Raw genomic sequence first — 19,410 nt, forward strand, 5'->3', positions numbered from 1 at the left:
GATACAGTGTATAACAAATGGTCTGCAAGTGACTGGTCAGTGCTGTTATTGTATATACAAGCTGGTGAGTACCATGCATGGTGCACTATATATATGTATATATACAAAATTCTACTAGAGTAGCTTGCGGGTATATATACTGCTACTTATTCAGGTGGGCGCGCGCGTGACTCGGAGGAGAGAAACCCACCCAATCAAATTAATCGCACGCAACTCACGTGGATGAGAGGAACGGCAGTGCCAAGCGCGCAAAGCCAAAGCCAAGTGCATTTGGTTGAAAGGAAGGTGACAGCGAGAAGGCGCGGAAAAGAGAGGGACTACCAGCTAGCTACTCGTATTTGGTGTACGATCTGTTATTATTGCCCGTGCATGTCCTTAGCCACAACGGCTTCTAGATCAATAGTAGTGCGTGCTCCCTTCATCTTAAAATATAAGGCCACATTTTGATTGTTAATATTTCATATGTTGTAATGTATATATATGACCACGAAATTGACATCGTCGTATGAAAGTACCTATTTTTTTTAGTACAGATCCAATAGTATCAGATTTTATGATATAGTTAATGTATAAATTCTTAGACTAAGTATTGAGATGGAGGGAGTACGTATAACATCAGCTCACGTGCTTAATTCCAGACAAAAGTAAAGGCAACCGTTTTATTTATAATAAAGGTAGAGCTCAAGATTTTTTTGCCACCTTTAAGTAGTTTAAGATTGAATGGGTGTTTGTTTTATTAAGAATAGCTTGGTTACAGGTTGTAGTTGGTCGTCGTGAATCTAGGTCATGATGCTGCACACTACTCCCTCCAGTAAAAGTTTTTTTTCCATTGTGGATATTTCAACATGTAGGATCAAGAAATTGTAACTTTTACGGCTATTGTAGTGTTTTTATAAACATAGGAAACTATAGTCATAATAACATTGTGTTGTTTAGAAAAAAATCACATTATTTTCATGTGTTCAATGGCAATGTATTCAAAAAGGAATAATGCAATTAATTATTTCAATAGCTCAAAATAATTTGTTACGTCCGCTTTCTGTGGTACTAGTTGGCAATGACAAAGCAATGATGAACAAAGCTAACTACAATTTATCCATTCAAGTAAGAGCATCTCTACTAGTCTCCCTTTCCCAAATCCAACTACCATATCGGGAGAGTTGATAAGAAAATAGTGCTTGAGCAGTCTCCTTTTACCTTTCCATTTTCCTAATAATTATTGGTACAACCCAATAATTCACCCCAACTCTCCCTACATAAAGAAGTTGTGACTCTCCTAATACGGTAGTTGTATTGGGATGAGATTATTAGGAGACTGCAAAAGCAACTCTCCCAATAACGGTGAAAGTGATGTTGGAATATTCTTATTAACTAGTTATTAGGAAACATTTATTGGGAGACTGCAGAGATGCTCTCGTAACATTTGCGGAGGACTTTTATTGGGTTTGCACACTTATCGCTCCTCTCCAAAATTTATTGAAAGGTACAAAAGTTTCATGACCTTTTGAGAAAAGCCATGTATGTCGTTGTAGCATGTCATAGGCATCTTCCCAAGTTTAAACTCTTTTCCCTGCTTTGGCATAGCTCTTGTCTCGTTTTTCAAAATGAAAAAAATTGCTTAAAACATGTACTCCCTCCATCCTAAATTATAAGTCGCTTTGACTTTTTTGGTACATCCACTTTGCTATGCATCTAGACATATTGTTATATCTATATACATAGCAAAGTGAATGTATCAAAAAGTCAAAGCGACTTATAATTTAGGATGGAGGGAGTACATCTTTGATGAGTATTTGAACCATTGCGAGCAGTGTCTTTTTGTCGAACTGAAGCTATGTTTAGGACCGCGTCAATATTCAAAACAACACGCAGTAGTGACTTGCCAAGATTGTATTACAGCATAGAATAATCCACCACAGAGAGAAATAGACAGCGGGATCATGACATGATGGATAATATACTATTCGGCACATGCTTGAAAATGATGTGCTCCCTGATCTACGTTGCAAGTTGCGGATGCATATGCATGACCTGAGAAATATTCCCACACATCTAGATGTATACAAGTATATATGTATATATATGATAAACATACATGTGTAGCCTATAGGCTTTAACTGAAAGCATGCGCATGAGTTGGACATGTAAGCCTCATCAGTTGGCAGAATGCCATAGAATTGCAAGCTTTTCTAGCTCCCCTAAAACAAAGTTAAGGAAAGGGGAGCTGCACATCATTATTACACCTGGTCCTCAAAATTGCTGCACGATCTTTCTCATAGCAGTCTGGGAAATCCACTTACCACCCTATCATTATCACCAAAATGATGTTAAGAAAGGTCGTTGATCACATACTCATAGCAGTCGTGAGTATGTAATTAGTGCCTCGTAGCAATGCAGGATGCAGCTAGCTGTGTAGAGATGCGCCGCCATGGCGCCACCTTGTAGCGTAGCCTTGTACGTACAGCTTGTAGCTTGCTAGTATCTGAAGTACGAGTCTCTCAAGTCGAAGCTCCAGAGAGAAGCGCTTGCGCCATGGATATTGTAGTCCTCCATGTCCTCGTCCGCCGCAACCGGAGGCGGCGGCAGCAGCTGCAGGAAGTCGTATGCATTGCTGCCCCAGCCTGTAGGGGAGAAGAGCGGCGGCGGGTGCGCCATGACGGGCCGCCAGTCGATGCTTCCGTCCGCGCGCACGGGCGCCACGACCTCAGCGCCGCCGCCAGCGCCGAGAACGCCCGCCGTGCCGTGCGCCACCGCGGAGTCCCACGGCAGCGCCGGGGCGTCGTCGGCGTCCATGAGCGCCGCGGCCGCCTGCTGCGCCGTGACGGCGGCGCGGTTGGCGTGGGAGAGCGCAGCCGCCTGCACCTCCTGCGGGTCGCTGCTGCATCCGCCGGCGCGGCATGGCGGCGGCGAGTCCGGGAAGTTGAGGTCCGCGCCGGCGGCCCCGGGGCCGCGGAGGCAGACGAAGGCGGCGTCGAAGGCGCGCGCGGCCTTCTCGGGGGCGTCGTAGGAGCCCAACCAGATGCGCTCGCGGCTGTTAGGCAGCCGGATCTCCGACACCCACTTGCCCCACTTGCGCTTCCGCACGCCCTTGAACTTCTTGCTGCTCCCCTCCGTCTCCGGCGACGACGACATGCTGCCGCGGCGGTGCAATGGTGCGAGCCAAAGCTGCTGCTGCTGCTGCTGCCAACGTCGTCGACGATGATCACAGGCATGATGAATCTTGGTGGGCTCGGTGGCTCGGCTACTTATACGTCACCGCGGCGAGGTCGCGCGGCGCGCGTTGACCCGAGATTCAACTCGCGAATGGCGCGTCGGACGGCGACGTCCTTGTGGTGCCAGCCACATGGCAGATTGGCAGGCGGTCCGGCAGTGCGTCCGCTGCGCGTCCGCTGTGCGGGGCCGAGTCGGCTGTGCTGTCGAAGTTGGAGGGGGAGGATGCTATCTTGTCCTATTTTGGAAACCCTTTTTTTTTTGGGTCCCATGCTCTTTAACCATGCATGATTGGTTATGTTGCTTTCTTTCATTAATTAGCTGCTACTGTATATAATTTCGATCCATTCTGGGCTGCGTCTTTATTTATTGAGTGGTTTTGGACGTTTACACGTATCTACTCACTCCTACCGTAAACAAAAGTTGGTTTATTACGATATAATTTCAACATAATAAAGACAAAATGTTCCTACTTTGGTAACTGTAATTCTTTTCTAATTTTAACATCCATCCGATCGTGAAAAATTTGAAGTCCCCCGACTGGAGGTAGCAGAACAGGCAACGATCGGTGCAATCTAAAAGCTTAATCTCGGTTCAATCTAAAAGCTTAATCTCACTTATACTTCAACTTTAACGAAGGAGGTTGCCTGGACATCAAACTTCCATGGTGCAGGTACACAATTGTAAAGTCGTGTGCTTTCACCTACTCACTTTATATTGGGATTGAAGGAAGCATTATTACTCACTTTTTTTTTCCGTCAGCACCTTTTGTTACCAACTAACCATTATACGCTCTGTGCATTTCTTGCGAAGCTTGAATATGTTCAAACTTCAAACACATATACTCGCCTTATAAATCTGGACGGAGCGAGTATTTAGCAAAGAACGTTTACGTTACGTATCCTGGCGGTACACGAACAAACAACCTTCCCTTTGCTACTGCTGCGTTTATGTTTCAGCCGTCCGGTTGGTCACGACCTCTCATTGGATGGCTGGTGTCGACGGTGTTCTCTGGCCGGAGAGATGAGATGAGACGATCGAGACCATCGCTGGTGCCGGCCGCCGGGGATCGAGCGAGTAACGGCGCGGTCGGTATTCAGCGCTGCGGCGGTCGCAGGAACGACCACCGGGGAGCTTCTTTTTCATGCGATCCGCTCGAAAGCAACCACGGAGGAAAAAGCGCGGCAGGTCGGAGCCGCTGTTGCCTGCACTTTCCCACACTGCACTGCGCGGCGATTCCCGGCGATTGGCCATTCGGCCCAGCTCGAGCTCCGCGGCGTCCTGCGATCGCGAGCGGGTCAATCAAACCGGCGAAAGCGATCGTCCTGTGGTGTTGTGTCGTGTGTCAGATGATCACCAGCCCAGCCCAGCCCAGCCCGGTAAACCCTTTGCTTTTCCTTTTGCCCGTATCCGATAGGAGTGGCTAGGCCTCACAGCTCCATGGTCAATGCGGAACCGGTCGAACCCATGGACTGACGCGCGATGTGACGCGCGCGGGCGGGCCTTGGCGTGGCCGGCTGTGCGCGCGTTGCGTGCGGCGCCAGGACAAGCTTGTGTTGCTCATCGTCTTATCCGGTTGACCAAGCCGGCAGGAGTGTAAACGGAGAAGCAGAACCCCAAACAGTACGGACGGGGTCTGAACGGTATCGCAGCGATCATACCATACGCATGCCAGTACAAGAAAATCCTTTTATGCTACCGAATTTTGAAAGCTTGTTTATTCCTCAGATAGAGTACAGATACTACGACCAAAGACAGTTGCCAGGGAAGGGAACCTGTTCCCACAAAATGGCGATGCTACAGCTGAACGGAAGCTTTGGAGGTAACTGTTGAAAACCCGCAGCTCAGCTCAGGAGAGCACGGCCATCAGATCCGACACCCTCAGCACGATGTAGTTGGTGCCATCGGCGCCCTTGAACTCGCTGCCGGCGTACTTGGAGTAGAGGACGGTGCTGCCTGCAGAGACAGACAGGGGGCTCCTGTTGCCTTCCTCATCCAGGGGACCTGGGCCAACAGCTACGACCTGTCTCCGACCAGAGAAATATTGTCGTTCATTCACATGATTCTGATTTGTATTAGATGCAAAGTAGTTAAGTTCTACTCCGTACTAACAAGGGTCCAAGTAGTACTAACAAGGGTTCATTGGAACCACACTATTGCATTAATGACAAATAGACTCGTACAGGGGGGTGGGGGAAACAGAAATTGCCCAACGGGGAGCTGAAGAGTTGAGTAACTGACCGTTCCAATAGATGGCTTCTCCTTGGTGGTTTCGGTAAGCAATAGACCACCTGGAGTTTTATCTTCAGCTTCAGCAACCTATCAGAAGAGAAATAGGAACCAAACCAGGTGATGGTTAAACAAAAGGGTAAGCCAATTGAATCCCAACCTGAATGGCTATGCATACTGAATCGAAGTAAACACTAAACTCAAGAAAAATTGAAGCAAACACCAATACACCAACTGTGCAACCAGATGTTAATATCAAATAAATAAAAGATCGCTACCTTGATTAGAACACGGTCATTCAGAGGCTTCATGTCTTTCACATCATCAGTTTCTAAGATACCTATAATGTCATCCTCTTTTAGAACTAGATGGTTGTAATCATTCAACTCAACCTCAGTTCCAGCATACTTTGAATATACAACTTGAGCTCCAACCTAAAGTAGTAACAAATGTACATGTTAGCATGCATTCTTTTCTTGCCAACAAGAGGGCAAAGTTTGCTTGTATTAACTATAACAGCAGAACACGTGTACAAAGAATTGCGATGGAAACAGAAATAACATGAAACATGTAGAGTTATGAGTCAAACAGGCAGTACAAGTGCTTTGACAGCTTCATCTTGCAGCATGTCTCCATCTGGATTGGTTACATTCCACATTGGTAAGGTACAAGGCTCGCTCTGATTGTTGAAAATGTGATCCTCTTACTCAAACTGAGATAAAGTTACAGCACATGACTTTCAAGTAAAACCTTATTTTACTGTTGCAGTCAATTGAAAACGGTGGCCATGTAAAGCACAAGGGTAAATCTTAGGCGGATGTAAAGTGCTGAAAGGGGCGTCATTTCTCTGTCAACACGACTAAAGGAATAGGTGAATAGCTGCACCTCCTCACATGGGAATATCTGTATGTAAAGCTCTATTGGAAACTACAATACTACAGACATGTAAGATCTTTAAAGGTTTGCAAAGACCAATATACCTGAATGCTGACATCAACTTTCTTATCCCCAATGGTCCTTCCTTCTCCAACGGCAACTACCTCACCACCCTGAGGTCTGGACTGAGCAGTCGTAGGGAGCAAAATTCCACCGGTTGTCTTCTCCTCAGAAGACTTAATCTTTACAAGCACTCTATCAGCCAAGGGCTTAAGTGTTTTATACTGCAATGGAATAACAAGATACAGTGATTTTTCCCTGCAAAGCATAAAAGTATACTTTCTGGAAAACAAATGAGATGATCCACACCAAGTGAGCAGGCTGCAAGATATAGTCCAACCAACAAATGTTAAGTACTACACATGAGCGTTTGGGCTACATATTGAACTCAAATGGTTACCAATCACAGACTAAACATAATTTCTTTACAGCCTTTTTGAACATGCCGATTGATGCCACGTTTACAGTTCTCTTCATAACACAATTTCACTGCAATATAGACTATTGAATCAGGTGGGATTCACCGCATTTAAGCATTCAACAAACCACAACCAGGCATTAGAGTAATTCAATTCAGGACATCAAATTTCCAAATCAAGAACCTAACTATCACCTAACACTAGACCAGCATTTCCAAATTCCAAGAATTTTGTTTCTACCCCATCACAATCAAACCCAATGGAACATAGCCAGCGCCTCAGCGTTCACTAGCACTCTCATCACCGATTTGACGATTTCACCTCATCGCTCTTCTGCCTTGGACAGCATATGAAATAGCACGCAATAGCCAATAGCCAATAGCCAATCCCACTACCCCATTACCCGTGAGAACAATGGCACAACGACAGCACCAAGCTACATTGCCCGGGCACGCACCTTGGGGGCGACGACGGTGGCGGCCCTGACGACGAGGCCGCGAAACGCCCGCCGCGCGGGACGGACCTCGCCGACGGTCACCATCGCCGGAAGCCGGAGCTTTTCTAGGGAGGCTTTCCCCTTCGCAGAGAAGGCCGCGGCGCCAACCCCCGCGCCGGAGAGCTGCACCGACGCCATTCTTCGAGTAGATAAACCCTAGCGGATAGCACAGAGAACAGCAAGAGCAGCGGAAGAGAGAGAGGCAGGCAGAGAGCGGCGAAGGCGCAGCAAGCAAAAGCCGGACGGGCGATTTATGCCTTTATCCCCAGAAGAGGAGCTTCTGGTGGGCCGCAGGGTGGCCTTATTGTATCCTTTCAGTGCCTTTTCTGGCCCATTAAAATCTGGGCTGAGGTGGCCAGGTTCACAGCCCAGTCGTCTCCCAGCGCTTTGCCGGTTAGTTTCCTCGCCGTGCCGGCTTCCGCCGTTCCGCGGCGATCGCCGCCGCCGCGTAGGGAGGCCATGGGCGCCGCCGTCGCACGGTGGACCGTGGCGGCGGTGCTTCTTCAGGTCGCCGGCCTCTCACTGTTCCTCTACGGGTTCTTCCCAGTGAAGCCCACGCTGCGCGGCTTCAGGTTCGCGTCTCTCTGTGGCTCTGCTCTGCTCTGGTTCCCCCGGGGCTGTGGAATTTACGGTGGTTGCTTTGGTTCCGCTCTGTTTGGTTGTGTGCAGTGGAACGGAGAGCTACCGAATGCCGTCGTGCGGTCTCGTCAGTGCTGGGGAGCAGGAGCCGGCGCTTCCTCCCGATCAGCTCAGATCTCTGTACGGGGTAAGGCGTTGCTACTGTTTCCATTCCTCGTACAGCTATGTATTGCATCGTTATGTTGCGAGAACGAAGCTTTGGAATGTTGAGCTAGTTGATAAATGTGCTGTAGACACTGCATCCTATGCATTTGCCCCAGAAAATGAAAATTCCGCACACTATATTCACCCTTGTTAACTTGTGTATGCCAGGAACTCTTTGGGATGCCTCCTGTATACGATCGCTTAGTATTGATGGTATGTCCTGAATTGATATGCTTGATTGCTTGGTTGAACAATCAACAACATAGTCCAATATGTTTCAATGATAATTTGTCTTGCCTTTTTTTTAAAAAAATCGCCTTTGAGTTTATGAATTTCAATTTAGGTAATAGATGGGCTACCTGCTGAATTTGTACTTGGGAGAGGCGGAAAACCTCCAAGCAAAGAAATGATGGAGTCTATGCCATACACTCAGTCTTTGTTAGCTGGTTGCAAAGCAGTAGGTTACCATGCTAAAGCTGCACCTCCCACCGTCACAATGCCACGGCTAAAAGTAAGACTTTTTTTTACCTATAGATACCTTTTGTTCAAGTGTAACATAATACTAACTGTACTCTTTTTCAGGCTATGGTATCTGGGGCAATTGGAGGTTTTCTAGATGTTGCATTCAATTTCAATACTCAAGCCTTCTTAGAGGACAACCTTCTTGGTTAGAACCTCTCTGTACCTTCCTACCTGTCTGCACAGTCCACCAATATCTCTCACATTCTTGCTAGACTCAGAGTTGATTATAATGTATATTTATCATATTGCACTAATGCACACCTATGCAGATCAGCTTCATAGGATTGGTCGTAAATTAGTGATGCTGGGAGACGAGACATGGATCAAATTGTTCCCAACATTATTCGCTAGACAAGATGGAGTGAGCAGTTTTTATGTAAGTCTCTTTTTATGCGTCACATGCTTTTCTTACAATGGCATATGACTGAAAAATAAGATAATTATGTATGTCACCTAAAACTCTAACCTAAGTTAGTTTCCAAAAAGCATTAGTGCCTCCCTTTGTTGTTTAAAGAAATATGGGAAAAGTACTGAGATTGCTAAACATGGGTGTTTATTTTAGAATTTGCTATAATTGGCCTCTCCATACCATCTATTAGGCATACTTTTCTCTACTAAAATTTGAAACTTCACAATTCTCCTCATGGCGATCTCACATTCTTTTAGGAGAGTGTCTGCTACTTTGGGCTATTCTTTCAGATATTTGCATATTCGGCACTTATGCTTATGCCTTGATGATTGTGCTAGTATCAGTGTTTTACTTGTCCTTTGCAGTTTAGTATTTTTTCTCAATAAAAATTTGTTGAATGGTTTGTAACTATTGTCAGGTGAGAGATACAGTTGAGGTTGATTTCAACGTTTCACGTCATCTAGAATTTGAGCTTGCTGCAAAAGACTGGACTGTCTTGGTAAGCTTTTGCTCTTACCTTGGTGCTTGTCACGTGTCTTATTCCTTGTGGACTGATAATATAAATCCAATTCTTTGAATTACAACCATGCAGCTCACGTGTATGACTAATATTTGCTGTGACAAGGCCTAACCTCTCTACATACCATTCGTTTCTAGTGCCTTTTGATATGGTTGTTTTGCAATGTCTTCTTGATGACTAGTGAGTAATTCATTTTCTGTTGATAATTCCAGGTTCTTCATTATTTAGGCTTGGATCATGTTGGCCATATAGGTGGCCGCAGGAGGTAAACATCGCATCATCTTTCATGCTTTTGGGGGTTTTAGTGATGATCAAGTTTGAATTAAAACTTTAAATGATAGTGTTTTGATGACCCAAAAGATGAAGGAGATGGATGATGTCATTAGACGAGTGCATGCTGCGAGTCTTCAGGATAATCTGGAGAGAACACTTTTGGTATGTGATTCTTTCTTGTTTCTACGAATAATCTTCTTTTTCTAGTCGCATACTTGATATGACAAAGAAGTTTGTTCCAACATCTACGGGAGATTGCTTTGAGAATCCACTGGAAAATTGTCGATTTATATTGTTAATTCATATATGTGCATGCTTGATAAAGTCTATCTCTATGTCCAATTTGTCATGATATTGATTGAATTTCCACATGTAGAGTTTAACAGGCCAAATTTGCATCTGTTCTACCTTCTGGATTGCATTATATACACTTGTCTATATGGATATTCTTGCCAAAGTCTATCCAACAAAATTTCTGGTTGTTGTGCTCCTTTCTTTCAGGTTGTGGTTAGTGATCATGGCATGACTGAAGGTGGTAACCATGGAGGATCTTCATATGAAGAAACTGATTCACTTGCCCTTTTTATTGGACACAGTGTTGACAGACCACATTGTTCACCCTATGACCAGAATGAAGCACTTCAAGTAAAGTCTGCACGTTATTAGTGACCTATATTTCTGTTAAATTGTAGAGGCTCTGTGTTCCTTCTCTTTTATATTTGGATGTTTGTGCTGCTCTACTTAAGTTTTCCATATTATCTAGTTATAGAAACCATTGTTGCTGTATATAATACATTTTATAATCAATATCTTTATGTTCTCCACATTAAGCTGAAGAGATTATTACAGCACTATAAGGATAGTTCTAAGAGATCAAGACACAACTCTAACTTCCTCCTTTGTCAGGTGGATCTTGCCCCAACTCTCGCTCTTTTGTTTGGTGTACCAATTCCAAAGAACAATATAGGTGTCTTGCTTCGAGAGCTTTTAAATTCTTTGACAGGTGATTTTATGTTTACCTTCCATTTTAGGTCCATTAAGGTTTATCATGAATCAGAAGAACTAGATAATTTATGCTTGTGAGCTTCAAAATATTTCAATAAATTTTTTGGGGGGCTGCCTAATCAGTTGTATGTCACCTGTGTCCTTTCATCATATCCTTTGATCACACTAGAATATTTAATTATTTACAAAGTATATGATTAAATACTCTTAGCTTTCTGTACAGAGATGATGAGTGCATCTTGTTTCAGATGACCAGAAATTACGGACTTTAGAGCTTAACTCATGGCAAATCTTAAGATTGCTGCAAGCACAAATACCTGCTTTCTGCCTTGAAGATTGTATTAATTCGGAGCATGGTTTAGAAATTGATGTCCATCCTGAATCTATTGAGAAAAAGTTATGCCAATTGCTTTCTAAAGCTTTTGCTTCTCATCAGTACTCACGTGTTCATCAAGGTTTTGATTTCAAGTGAGCTTCTGCCAACGAGATCCTTAAACTGTTGTGAGTATCATCATCCATCACTGCTTAAAAGAATTTGTTCTTCCAGGTCTGCTGAAGCTCGGTACATTGGGATTGCTGTGGACAACTACTATGGCTTCTTAAGATATGCGAGTGAGTGGTTGTCTCACAAAGCAACCGATGTAATTTTACTATCTTTGCAGACTCGTGCCTTAGTTTTAAGTAGCTTTCTGCTAGGGCTTCCTTTCTTCTGGATGACTTGTTTCCTTTTGATACTTTTATTCGCAGAAACCATTCTATTTACTCATCTCTGCGATCTTGCTGATGACAATGTCATGCCTTTGCCTCATGGGCACTGTGTCCCGCGTATTTAATGGACAGTCTCTGAGTCAAGCTGATCACCACTCAGAGTCATATTTGAATCAACACTGGCACCTTGATGAGGTTTTCATTCTTACTGGAATTTTTCTTTATGTCATCAGCCTTGGCTCAAGTTCTTTTGTGGAAGAAGAGCAATATACATGGAACTTTCTCACTTCTACTCTGTATTTAATATTTCTCATCAAGACAGTCCAGTCAATGCTAAAAGGATCAAGTTCAACACTAGTTCATAGAGCAGAAGGAGAGAGCTCTGACGGAAATAAGGAATTAACCCCAGGCAAACGAGATGGTTACAAATTATGTACAGTCCTTATTGTTCTTGTTGCTGGGAGAGTTATAAGAGCTTGGCATCAAGGTGGGATCAACTGGGTTCACTTTCCTGACATTTCGAAGTTACTGGCCCAAGCTGACTCTTCTATTGTAAAGTTTCTTCAGACTATCTCAGTTCTTGCAGTTGTGGCATTGTATTCAGTTTCACTCATGTTACTCAGAGCAAGGTCAAAGGTTCTTATAGGAGTATGGTTGAGCCACATTTCTTGCGGACTTTTGGTTCTGCTGCATATCTGGGAAGATCAGATCAATACTACATTACCAATCAACCATAGTACAACATCAACAGCTAGATTGTTTTATGCCATTGCTAGTGTTTCAATATCTGCCACTCTTCTTGCTTCACCTTGGATATTTCCAGTATATTCTACAGAAGCAAAACCAGCATCCTCTGATTCTAATCCTGTAAAGGATACAGATTCTTGTGGCATCAGTAATTCAGTTTTCCTCACTGGAATAACATACACAATGTTCTGGTGTCTTCTGCAGTTGCTTCTGCAACAACCCATCAATGCAATTCCTCTTTTGCTCATTTTCTTACAAACAGTCTCGAGTGTAGCTCATTTTTCTTTGGATAAAACATTGCATAAGCAATGGGTACAGGTTAGTTTCTTCAAACATTTTTATAATATTTGTTCGATGAACATAATGTTTTTGTTTTTCAAACTCATGGCATAATGGGAATGGTTTCTTTTTATTGACTAACTGTTGGCAATAAACTGTGTAGGTTATTGCAATGCTTTTCTTGGGAATGGCTGGTCATTTTGGTCTTGGGAATACAAATAGCCTTGCCAGCATTGATGTTGCTGGAGCTTTCATTGTGAGTTTAACCAATACCTCCTCAGGTGTCCTTCTCCATTTCCCTCTTATTTGACTAATGAATTTTAACAGGGCATTTCAAGTTACTCCACAGTTCTTTCTGGTATACTGATGTTCACTATTACATATGGATCACCTTTGATGTTATACCTTGGGATGGTTGTTTATATATCAGTGAACAATACTGATGATATCTCTACTGCACGGCAGTTGACATGGAGCTATATTCTGGACAAAATGGTCACATTGCCATGTTTGCTTCCTTTGCTCATAAACTCTGTTGCTTTGACTTCATACACCATTGTTTTGCTACTCATGAGGAATCACTTGTTTGTTTGGAGCGTATTTTCACCAAAGTAAGTGTTCAATTAAAGTCTTACAAATAAACGTCTAGTCACTACTCCATTATACATATAGAACACAACGTTCAGTCATTGGTATACCAAATTTATGATATGTTTTTTCTGTAAGCATCATTGTGCTGAAGAATTTTCATGTGAAGTGAAAGGCATCCGTGTTCTTGTTTTCACAGTCGTCTTCAACAACAGATAAACAGCAGCATTGACCAGAATGTTTTCACTTGTTGTGCTGTCATACATAGTAGCCCTATTACATGATCGAATATACATCTACAATTTTGTATGCTACATGGGGTTTCACCGTTATCTGACCATTTTCCTAAATACCAACAGGTACCTCTATGTCTGCGCTGCAACAGTGTGCACATATGTTGGTGTACTCATCATTGCTATGACCACGATATACACTTGCGCTGTTTTTTCATTCCGGGCAAAAAGCTACAGGGACAAGTTCCATTGATCAGAATATTGATTAGTTCTGATTTAGTTCTGAAATACACCTTCTTTCTTTGTAACCTCCATGTTTCCAGATCATGCAACCCCTGCAAGGGCCAATTTGTAATTTTCCTTTAGACAGTAGATTTTGTTCTGGTATGGTACTAACAAGGCTACGTTGTAACTTGTAACTTCCATATTTAATACAGGCTTATAATGTACAGAACGAACTGGTACTCGGAACTGTACGTTGCCCATTTCGTAATCTTCTTATGCGTCTTAAGCTATATACGGGCCGTGCAAGTTCTTAACTCGCGGAATCGTGCCAGACTCTTTTTAACTTCTCGAATTGTCTTGCAAGTTGCAACGCTTTAACATCTGCATCATCTTCCCACTGAATGTTTCATATTTCCACAACGAACTCATTTCCACTGAGGTGAAACAGGCACAAATGAATTTATTCAAACGAATTGAGATATTTACAGTCACACTGATACACCAATGTTGAGTAGGATGGCGGATATGCAACCCACGGACTTATGTACATTAATGGTTGAAGGTTTGATACAAATGGTACTGGTAAACAGAGGTATTTAACCTATCACGTGAGATGCCACGGACTAACCCCACGTGTCATCACCAGTCCCTGATTTTTTTTCCCTTTTTTTTTGGACATTAACAGTCCCAGTCTCCCAGGATGTGGTTTGGAGCTTCGAGCAGATATATTTTCACATACGATCTCACTGTTATAAGCAATCAACGAACTTGCAGGTCAGGAATATTTACATCAATGTAAGTGTACCACAAAGGTTGGAACTTGGAACGATGTTTCCCTTTGATATTTTGAAACGCAGGGAAGCCTTTAGCATTGCCGCTGGACACTGTTTGCACGTTTGCACCGTCCAGCCATATGGACCATTCACAGAAATTTGGATATTACACGGCAGGATGTCCAAAAGGCTGCTGTTGCTGCTTGTACAATCGCTGGATTCTGGTAGATACTACACAAAGACAACAGAGAATCAGCATGAGGTAGCTATACAGCTACAGCCTACAGGAATATTTAAAACCGGCAAGTTCATTTGAAACTTTCACTACATAATGCCACATCTATCCCTAGACCCAAGACACTAATTTTGTGCAAGCGCTTGCAAAATGGTATGTGGAAAATACTTGTGACGTAAATACTTGCAGAAAAAACAACATGCTGAAAAACTTTAGGAATTAGATCTACCTCGATAATAATCAGAAAAAAAATCTACCTAAACAATCAGCAGAGTGACAGGCATACAGTGATAATGACCAGCAGTGCTAGTCTGATGCATAAAGTTTAAAGAGCATATAGTTTGTCCGAGATTCACTTATCATTTTTCAATGGAAAGACAAAGCTATTCCTGCTGAAGGTCCTAGCATATTGCTCCTTTAAGCATAGTCACAAGGAGCATAGTGAGGCCTGCCCAGCAATCTACTGGAAGGAATTAAGATAGCTTTAAATGGAGTTTGAAGACTCTGTTTCGCATAGTTATATTGAAAAGCTTGCATAGCACCTGTGAAACTATCTAAGTTGTGATGCTTTTACAGAAATAAAATTTTAGCTGATGGTCCTAGCTTATGCTATGCTACAGAACCAAAAGTTTAGTCAATAGATCTAACAACTTCAACGCTAAACCAGTGAGTAAAGGGGTTCGACAGTCCTCACCTCGATCTGGGGATCACCGTCATGGAGGTTGAATATGTAACTACTTAGCAAAGGTAACTTACCCAATAGCTGTCGCACTCCATGATGCTACATTGTAAATAACTTTTGTTCCATCCCATGCCTTCTGAAGCTTGCCTTTCCTCTTTTTAGCAGAAAATGTCTTGCTAAGAGCTGACAAAAATGAAAAGTGGGAGTCTCAACATAGGATTTTTTTTCCCTTAGTAACCAAATCCATCTCAAATAAGGGAACACAGTGCTAACCTTGTTGAAGTTGATCAGGTGTCAAGTCCTGCATAACATGAATCGGTCATCATTATCACGATGATTCCAAAATTAACAAGCAATATAGTATCCTCTTCAATGATGATAATCTAGTAGCCAATACATGCAAACATAAAACAGATACAGGCCTTCTTGGATTGATACAATCAGCAGAATGGAGAAACTACATGAAGCCTAGAATAAGGATCACAGACTATTTTGGACTGAACTCATAGCCACATAATCCAACTTCTAACACTACAGAATATAGACTCGTAAAATGTAAACTGAGCGTGTATACCTTAGTTTGCTTCAGTGACAGCAAGTATGCAGCCATGAAGCATGCAATGCCATCAACTATGTCCTCTTGCTTAACGAGAACATATCCATCCTCTGAATCATCACTAACGTTCATACTCTTATCATCCCATATATCTGCCGCACTTACAAAATCCCATGATACTGTTTCATCGACTGCTACATGAACAATTGTAGAACTGCTCAGTTGCCAGTTTCAATTGAAAGGAGTAAATAAGCGGGAACTTATAAATTGTGGAAAAGTTCACTGTGTGCATTCATTGTGAAAGACAATTATTGTTAAATCTGGAAAAGTGTAATAATTCACTTGGCAAATGCGCACCTGCACCATGTTGATATACTGACTTCTGCATGCTATCTAGCTTCTCGAGAAATTCTGGTGATTGGACCCTTGATTGGAGAAGATCGCACAGCTGCAAGTGAATGAAGATGTGGAGACCTTAGGACTGTTCTAAAACAGCAGGGAATAAGTACAGTGAAAGCATAATTTAATTCATGCCACCCCAATTAAGCAACATGTATAAGTGTCATAAAATAGTTTAGACCACAGTTGAAGTGCCAGGAACTTGGCCGAAAGTGGTTCACTAGAATTTCACCATAATATCAACTATTCCAAAATCCATGGCATCATCTGCTGATTGAATTTGTTAAATTCATAGGTTGAGAACTGTGAAACGAAATACTACATCGCTTATCAACTACTCCAAAAATCCATGGCCTCATTTGCTATGCGATCTCCTTATTAACACCCTCCTCCCCCAACACACACACCCACGCACCCACCCCATGGCACAGTCGATTGTACTATATACAGTGACCTCTCTGCTTTACATCCAGATTTGACCTCGAACCTGCCACCACATGCATACTTTCCCACAGATCATCATCCATTACCCAGAAACCAGAATGCAACTACATCTGGCAAACCGTCACAATTAACTCATTTGCTGATTCAGCACCACACCAAAAAACAGTAAGGCAATATTGAGGCAGCGATCATTTAAATTGTAGCAATTTCGAGTAAATCTGATCTAATTCCTGCATGCAGCAATCTCCAATCCAGCTAAATTACGAAACGCCTAACCGCCGCTGCCTCCAATCAAACCCAATTCCTAAACTCCTACGAACTTTCAGACCACAAAATTAAGAGGTGCACAGCGAGATCTCCCCTTACCTCGTCCGTCTCGTAGTCGGCGTCCGAGGGCGGCGGCGGCTGGGCCCCCTCGTCACCGCCGCCGTGGCCGTCCGCCTCGCCGCCCCCCTCCTGCTGCTGCACCTCCCCCTTAGATTCCGCCCCCTCCTCAAGCTCCCCCAGATCGGCCTCGCGTATCATCTCGAGCGTGCGCTGGCACTGCTCCAGCACCGTCTCCAGCGTCCTCCGCCGGAGCTTCAGCTCCTCCGGCAACCTCCGCCTCGCCGCCGCCTCCTCCGCCGGAGGAGACGCTGTCGACGGGGAAGCGGGCTCCATCGAAACCCTAGGGGCGCGCGGCGACGGGGCGGGGCGGGGCGGGGCCGGTGGCTTGTCTCGCTCCGCAACGGCCAAACCCGAACGGCGAAGAAGAGAGGAGGGGGGAGGGGGAGACGTGCTCGTGCTGTATCCGTGGCGGACTTGTTACTGCGTCCGCGCGTGTTGTTTTGGTGGCTTGTTGGCGATAGCTACGGCCGGTAGTGTCGTTACGAAGATACACGGCGGTGGTGTTGCCCTCACGCCGTGCTGACGTTTGCTTGAAGGTGCGTGCTACTGAGAGGTGGGGATAAGGAGCAGGAGCCCCACATGTCAGGGACTCGTTAGGGCTCCGAGTTTGAGGAGAAGTCGTAGTTAAAGTTTGGAGTGAAATTATTACAGCCGGCAAGTGAGTCCGGGACTCATTAATCTGCTGTAAGAGAGATATTAACGGTAGCAATCATTGGAGAGGAGCAGGTACTCCCTCCGTAAAAAAAAACGCTCGTTCTGAAAAATTTAGATAAAATAGTAGCAATACTAAAAATTTAAAGTACCTCTGAAAACTCTTCTTAATTGGATGGATTACAAGTAAAATTATTATGTGTGCACACTTGCAATAATTATCGGACCAATTAATCTTCCTTATTTAGCGAGTCTATCTCAGATATCAGGAGTAAGTGATCGATTTGTTAACCGGGTCAAAAAGTATTATGAGAATTTTTGTTGGATGGTCTGAAAGTTATATAAATATTTTTTTGTGAGATAAGTTTTGGAGGCTAAACAAACAGCCTTTTTAACTGAGGGAGTATGCACGAAGATTGGTGCAGACTAATAAACAAGAGCTAGTAATTGAACTTTTTTTCCTTCTCAGAGGGTGAATTGCAGGAAGGAAACGTCGAAGACCTCTTTGGGCCGAAGCATTACCAGCTGCATAGTTAGGTGCTAAAAATCACTACTGTGATACCCTTCAAAATTGAGTGATATTAATTCAGTTAGTTTTTTCAAAAATATTAAACTTTTTGTTTGACTGTGTGGATCATTTAAATACTTGGTCAAACTTGAGGTCCACCCTCATTTTTTATCGGTGTTTAAACCCGGCAACCTACCAAGGGAGTACCTGAGGTAGAGTTTTGATTGGTGGGTATCGCCGAAATCAAGAGCTCGATGGTGTACTTAGGCACGGAATTTAGACAGGTTCGGACCGCTAGATCGCGTAATACCCTACGTCCTGTGTGTCGTTTGCTTGTATTGGATTGAACTTGTTTTGAGGGGTCCCTACCCGCCCTTATATACCGAGGGAGTAGGGTTACAGGGTAGTTGTTTTATAAGAGTACTAATCGGATACGATTACAGAGTTCTACTCTAACTCGGAAGAGTAGTTTCCTTGTCTATGACTAGTCTCCTAGTAGTCCATGTAGACTACGCCACCCTGTATCGTAATCTCCATGTCCTGGTATGTTTCGGTGTAATTCTCCTCGTATGGATCCATACAAACCTTCTGGTAGGTTCATGGATGTATGCCCGACAAGCACCCGAGTACTTTGTGGTCAAATGTAACAGCCTTGAGTACTTTTTGCAGACGTTGCTCGACTAGTTTGTGGTGCTCTTCGAGTACTTTGGTCGTGGTCAAGTCTTCGAGTACTTGAGTGTTGTCATGCGGCTGGAAGGTACTCTAGCCTCATCTGACGTCGTTTCTGAGAAGTCTGTCTTCAAACCTTTACATGGAAGTGCGATGAAAATCGCACTCCATATGGAGTAGCCCCCGAGCTTTAGACTGAATTGAAGAATCAGGCTGAGGGTCAATCTGCATTTGTTCCATCTTCGTCTTGATCTTTGAAGAAAAAGAATTTTTTATCCAATAGGCACAGTATACGCAACCCCCGAGCCGTTACCTGACTAGTTTGAGAGGTATAAGGATCTTTTAATTTGTTATTCTGACCTTTTAGCTTCTGCCGGTTTGGAAAAAACCTATCTTGCATGGATAAAGCCATAATTGCTGCTGATTAGCGAAAACATCGGACCGTTACCCCGGAGACTCCGCCGCGGTTGTAAAAGTTCGGGGAAGGATACCCCTACCCTTTACACTGCCATTTTATATCTGTC

The 19,410-nt window shown here is 43.7% G+C and overlaps 4 protein-coding genes across 6 annotated transcripts; 1 reads left to right on the top strand and 3 right to left on the bottom strand.

The window, feature by feature from the left end:
- Nucleotides 1-1,928: 1,928 nt before the first annotated feature.
- On the bottom strand, nucleotides 1,929-3,507 carry LOC101782195 (ethylene-responsive transcription factor ERF018). Its single transcript, XM_004954072.3, has one exon. The coding sequence runs from the start codon at nucleotides 3,130-3,132 to the stop codon at nucleotides 2,476-2,478; it is 657 nt and encodes a 218-aa protein (XP_004954129.1). The 5' UTR covers nucleotides 3,133-3,507; the 3' UTR covers nucleotides 1,929-2,475.
- Nucleotides 3,508-4,885: 1,378 nt separating this feature from the next.
- On the bottom strand, nucleotides 4,886-7,524 carry LOC101782599 (20 kDa chaperonin, chloroplastic). Its single transcript, XM_004954073.2, has 5 exons — nucleotides 7,252-7,524; nucleotides 6,420-6,599; nucleotides 5,718-5,873; nucleotides 5,452-5,529; nucleotides 4,886-5,233 (listed from the first exon to the last, which is right to left on the bottom strand). Exons 1-5 carry the CDS (start codon nucleotides 7,426-7,428, stop codon nucleotides 5,060-5,062), a joined length of 765 nt encoding a protein of 254 aa, XP_004954130.1. The 5' UTR covers nucleotides 7,429-7,524; the 3' UTR covers nucleotides 4,886-5,059.
- Nucleotides 7,525-7,658: 134 nt separating this feature from the next.
- LOC101783009 (GPI ethanolamine phosphate transferase 2) lies at nucleotides 7,659-13,850 on the top strand. 2 transcript variants are annotated; one of them, XM_004954074.3, is made up of 17 exons: nucleotides 7,659-7,862; nucleotides 7,960-8,056; nucleotides 8,242-8,286; nucleotides 8,417-8,584; nucleotides 8,656-8,740; nucleotides 8,865-8,971; nucleotides 9,423-9,503; nucleotides 9,737-9,789; nucleotides 9,866-9,959; nucleotides 10,299-10,442; nucleotides 10,704-10,800; nucleotides 11,051-11,270; nucleotides 11,350-11,443; nucleotides 11,550-12,575; nucleotides 12,700-12,792; nucleotides 12,864-13,147; nucleotides 13,484-13,850. In XM_004954074.3, exons 1-17 carry the CDS (start codon nucleotides 7,750-7,752, stop codon nucleotides 13,608-13,610), a joined length of 2,928 nt encoding a protein of 975 aa, XP_004954131.1. In that variant the 5' UTR covers nucleotides 7,659-7,749; the 3' UTR covers nucleotides 13,611-13,850. The 2 variants fall into 2 exon arrangements, with proteins under 2 accessions (XP_004954131.1, XP_004954132.1); XM_004954075.3 differs by lacking the exons at nucleotides 7,659-7,862; nucleotides 7,960-8,056; nucleotides 8,242-8,286 and having other exon boundaries at nucleotides 8,556-8,584; nucleotides 8,870-8,971.
- Nucleotides 13,851-14,017: 167 nt separating this feature from the next.
- Nucleotides 14,018-17,493, bottom strand: LOC101783683. Of its 2 annotated transcripts, none has more exons than XM_004954076.4 (6): nucleotides 17,038-17,493; nucleotides 16,186-16,276; nucleotides 15,847-16,022; nucleotides 15,546-15,573; nucleotides 15,347-15,455; nucleotides 14,018-14,586 (listed from the first exon to the last, which is right to left on the bottom strand). In XM_004954076.4, exons 1-6 carry the CDS (start codon nucleotides 17,329-17,331, stop codon nucleotides 14,505-14,507), a joined length of 780 nt encoding a protein of 259 aa, XP_004954133.1. In that variant the 5' UTR covers nucleotides 17,332-17,493; the 3' UTR covers nucleotides 14,018-14,504. The 2 variants fall into 2 exon arrangements, with proteins under 2 accessions (XP_004954133.1, XP_004954134.1); XM_004954077.3 differs by having other exon boundaries at nucleotides 15,847-16,019; nucleotides 17,038-17,490.
- Nucleotides 17,494-19,410: the final 1,917 nt, after the last annotated feature.

The sequence above is a fragment of the Setaria italica genome, chromosome I, assembly GCF_000263155.2.
Source record: "Setaria italica strain Yugu1 chromosome I, Setaria_italica_v2.0, whole genome shotgun sequence".
NCBI classification, from domain to species: domain Eukaryota; kingdom Viridiplantae; phylum Streptophyta; class Magnoliopsida; order Poales; family Poaceae; genus Setaria; species Setaria italica.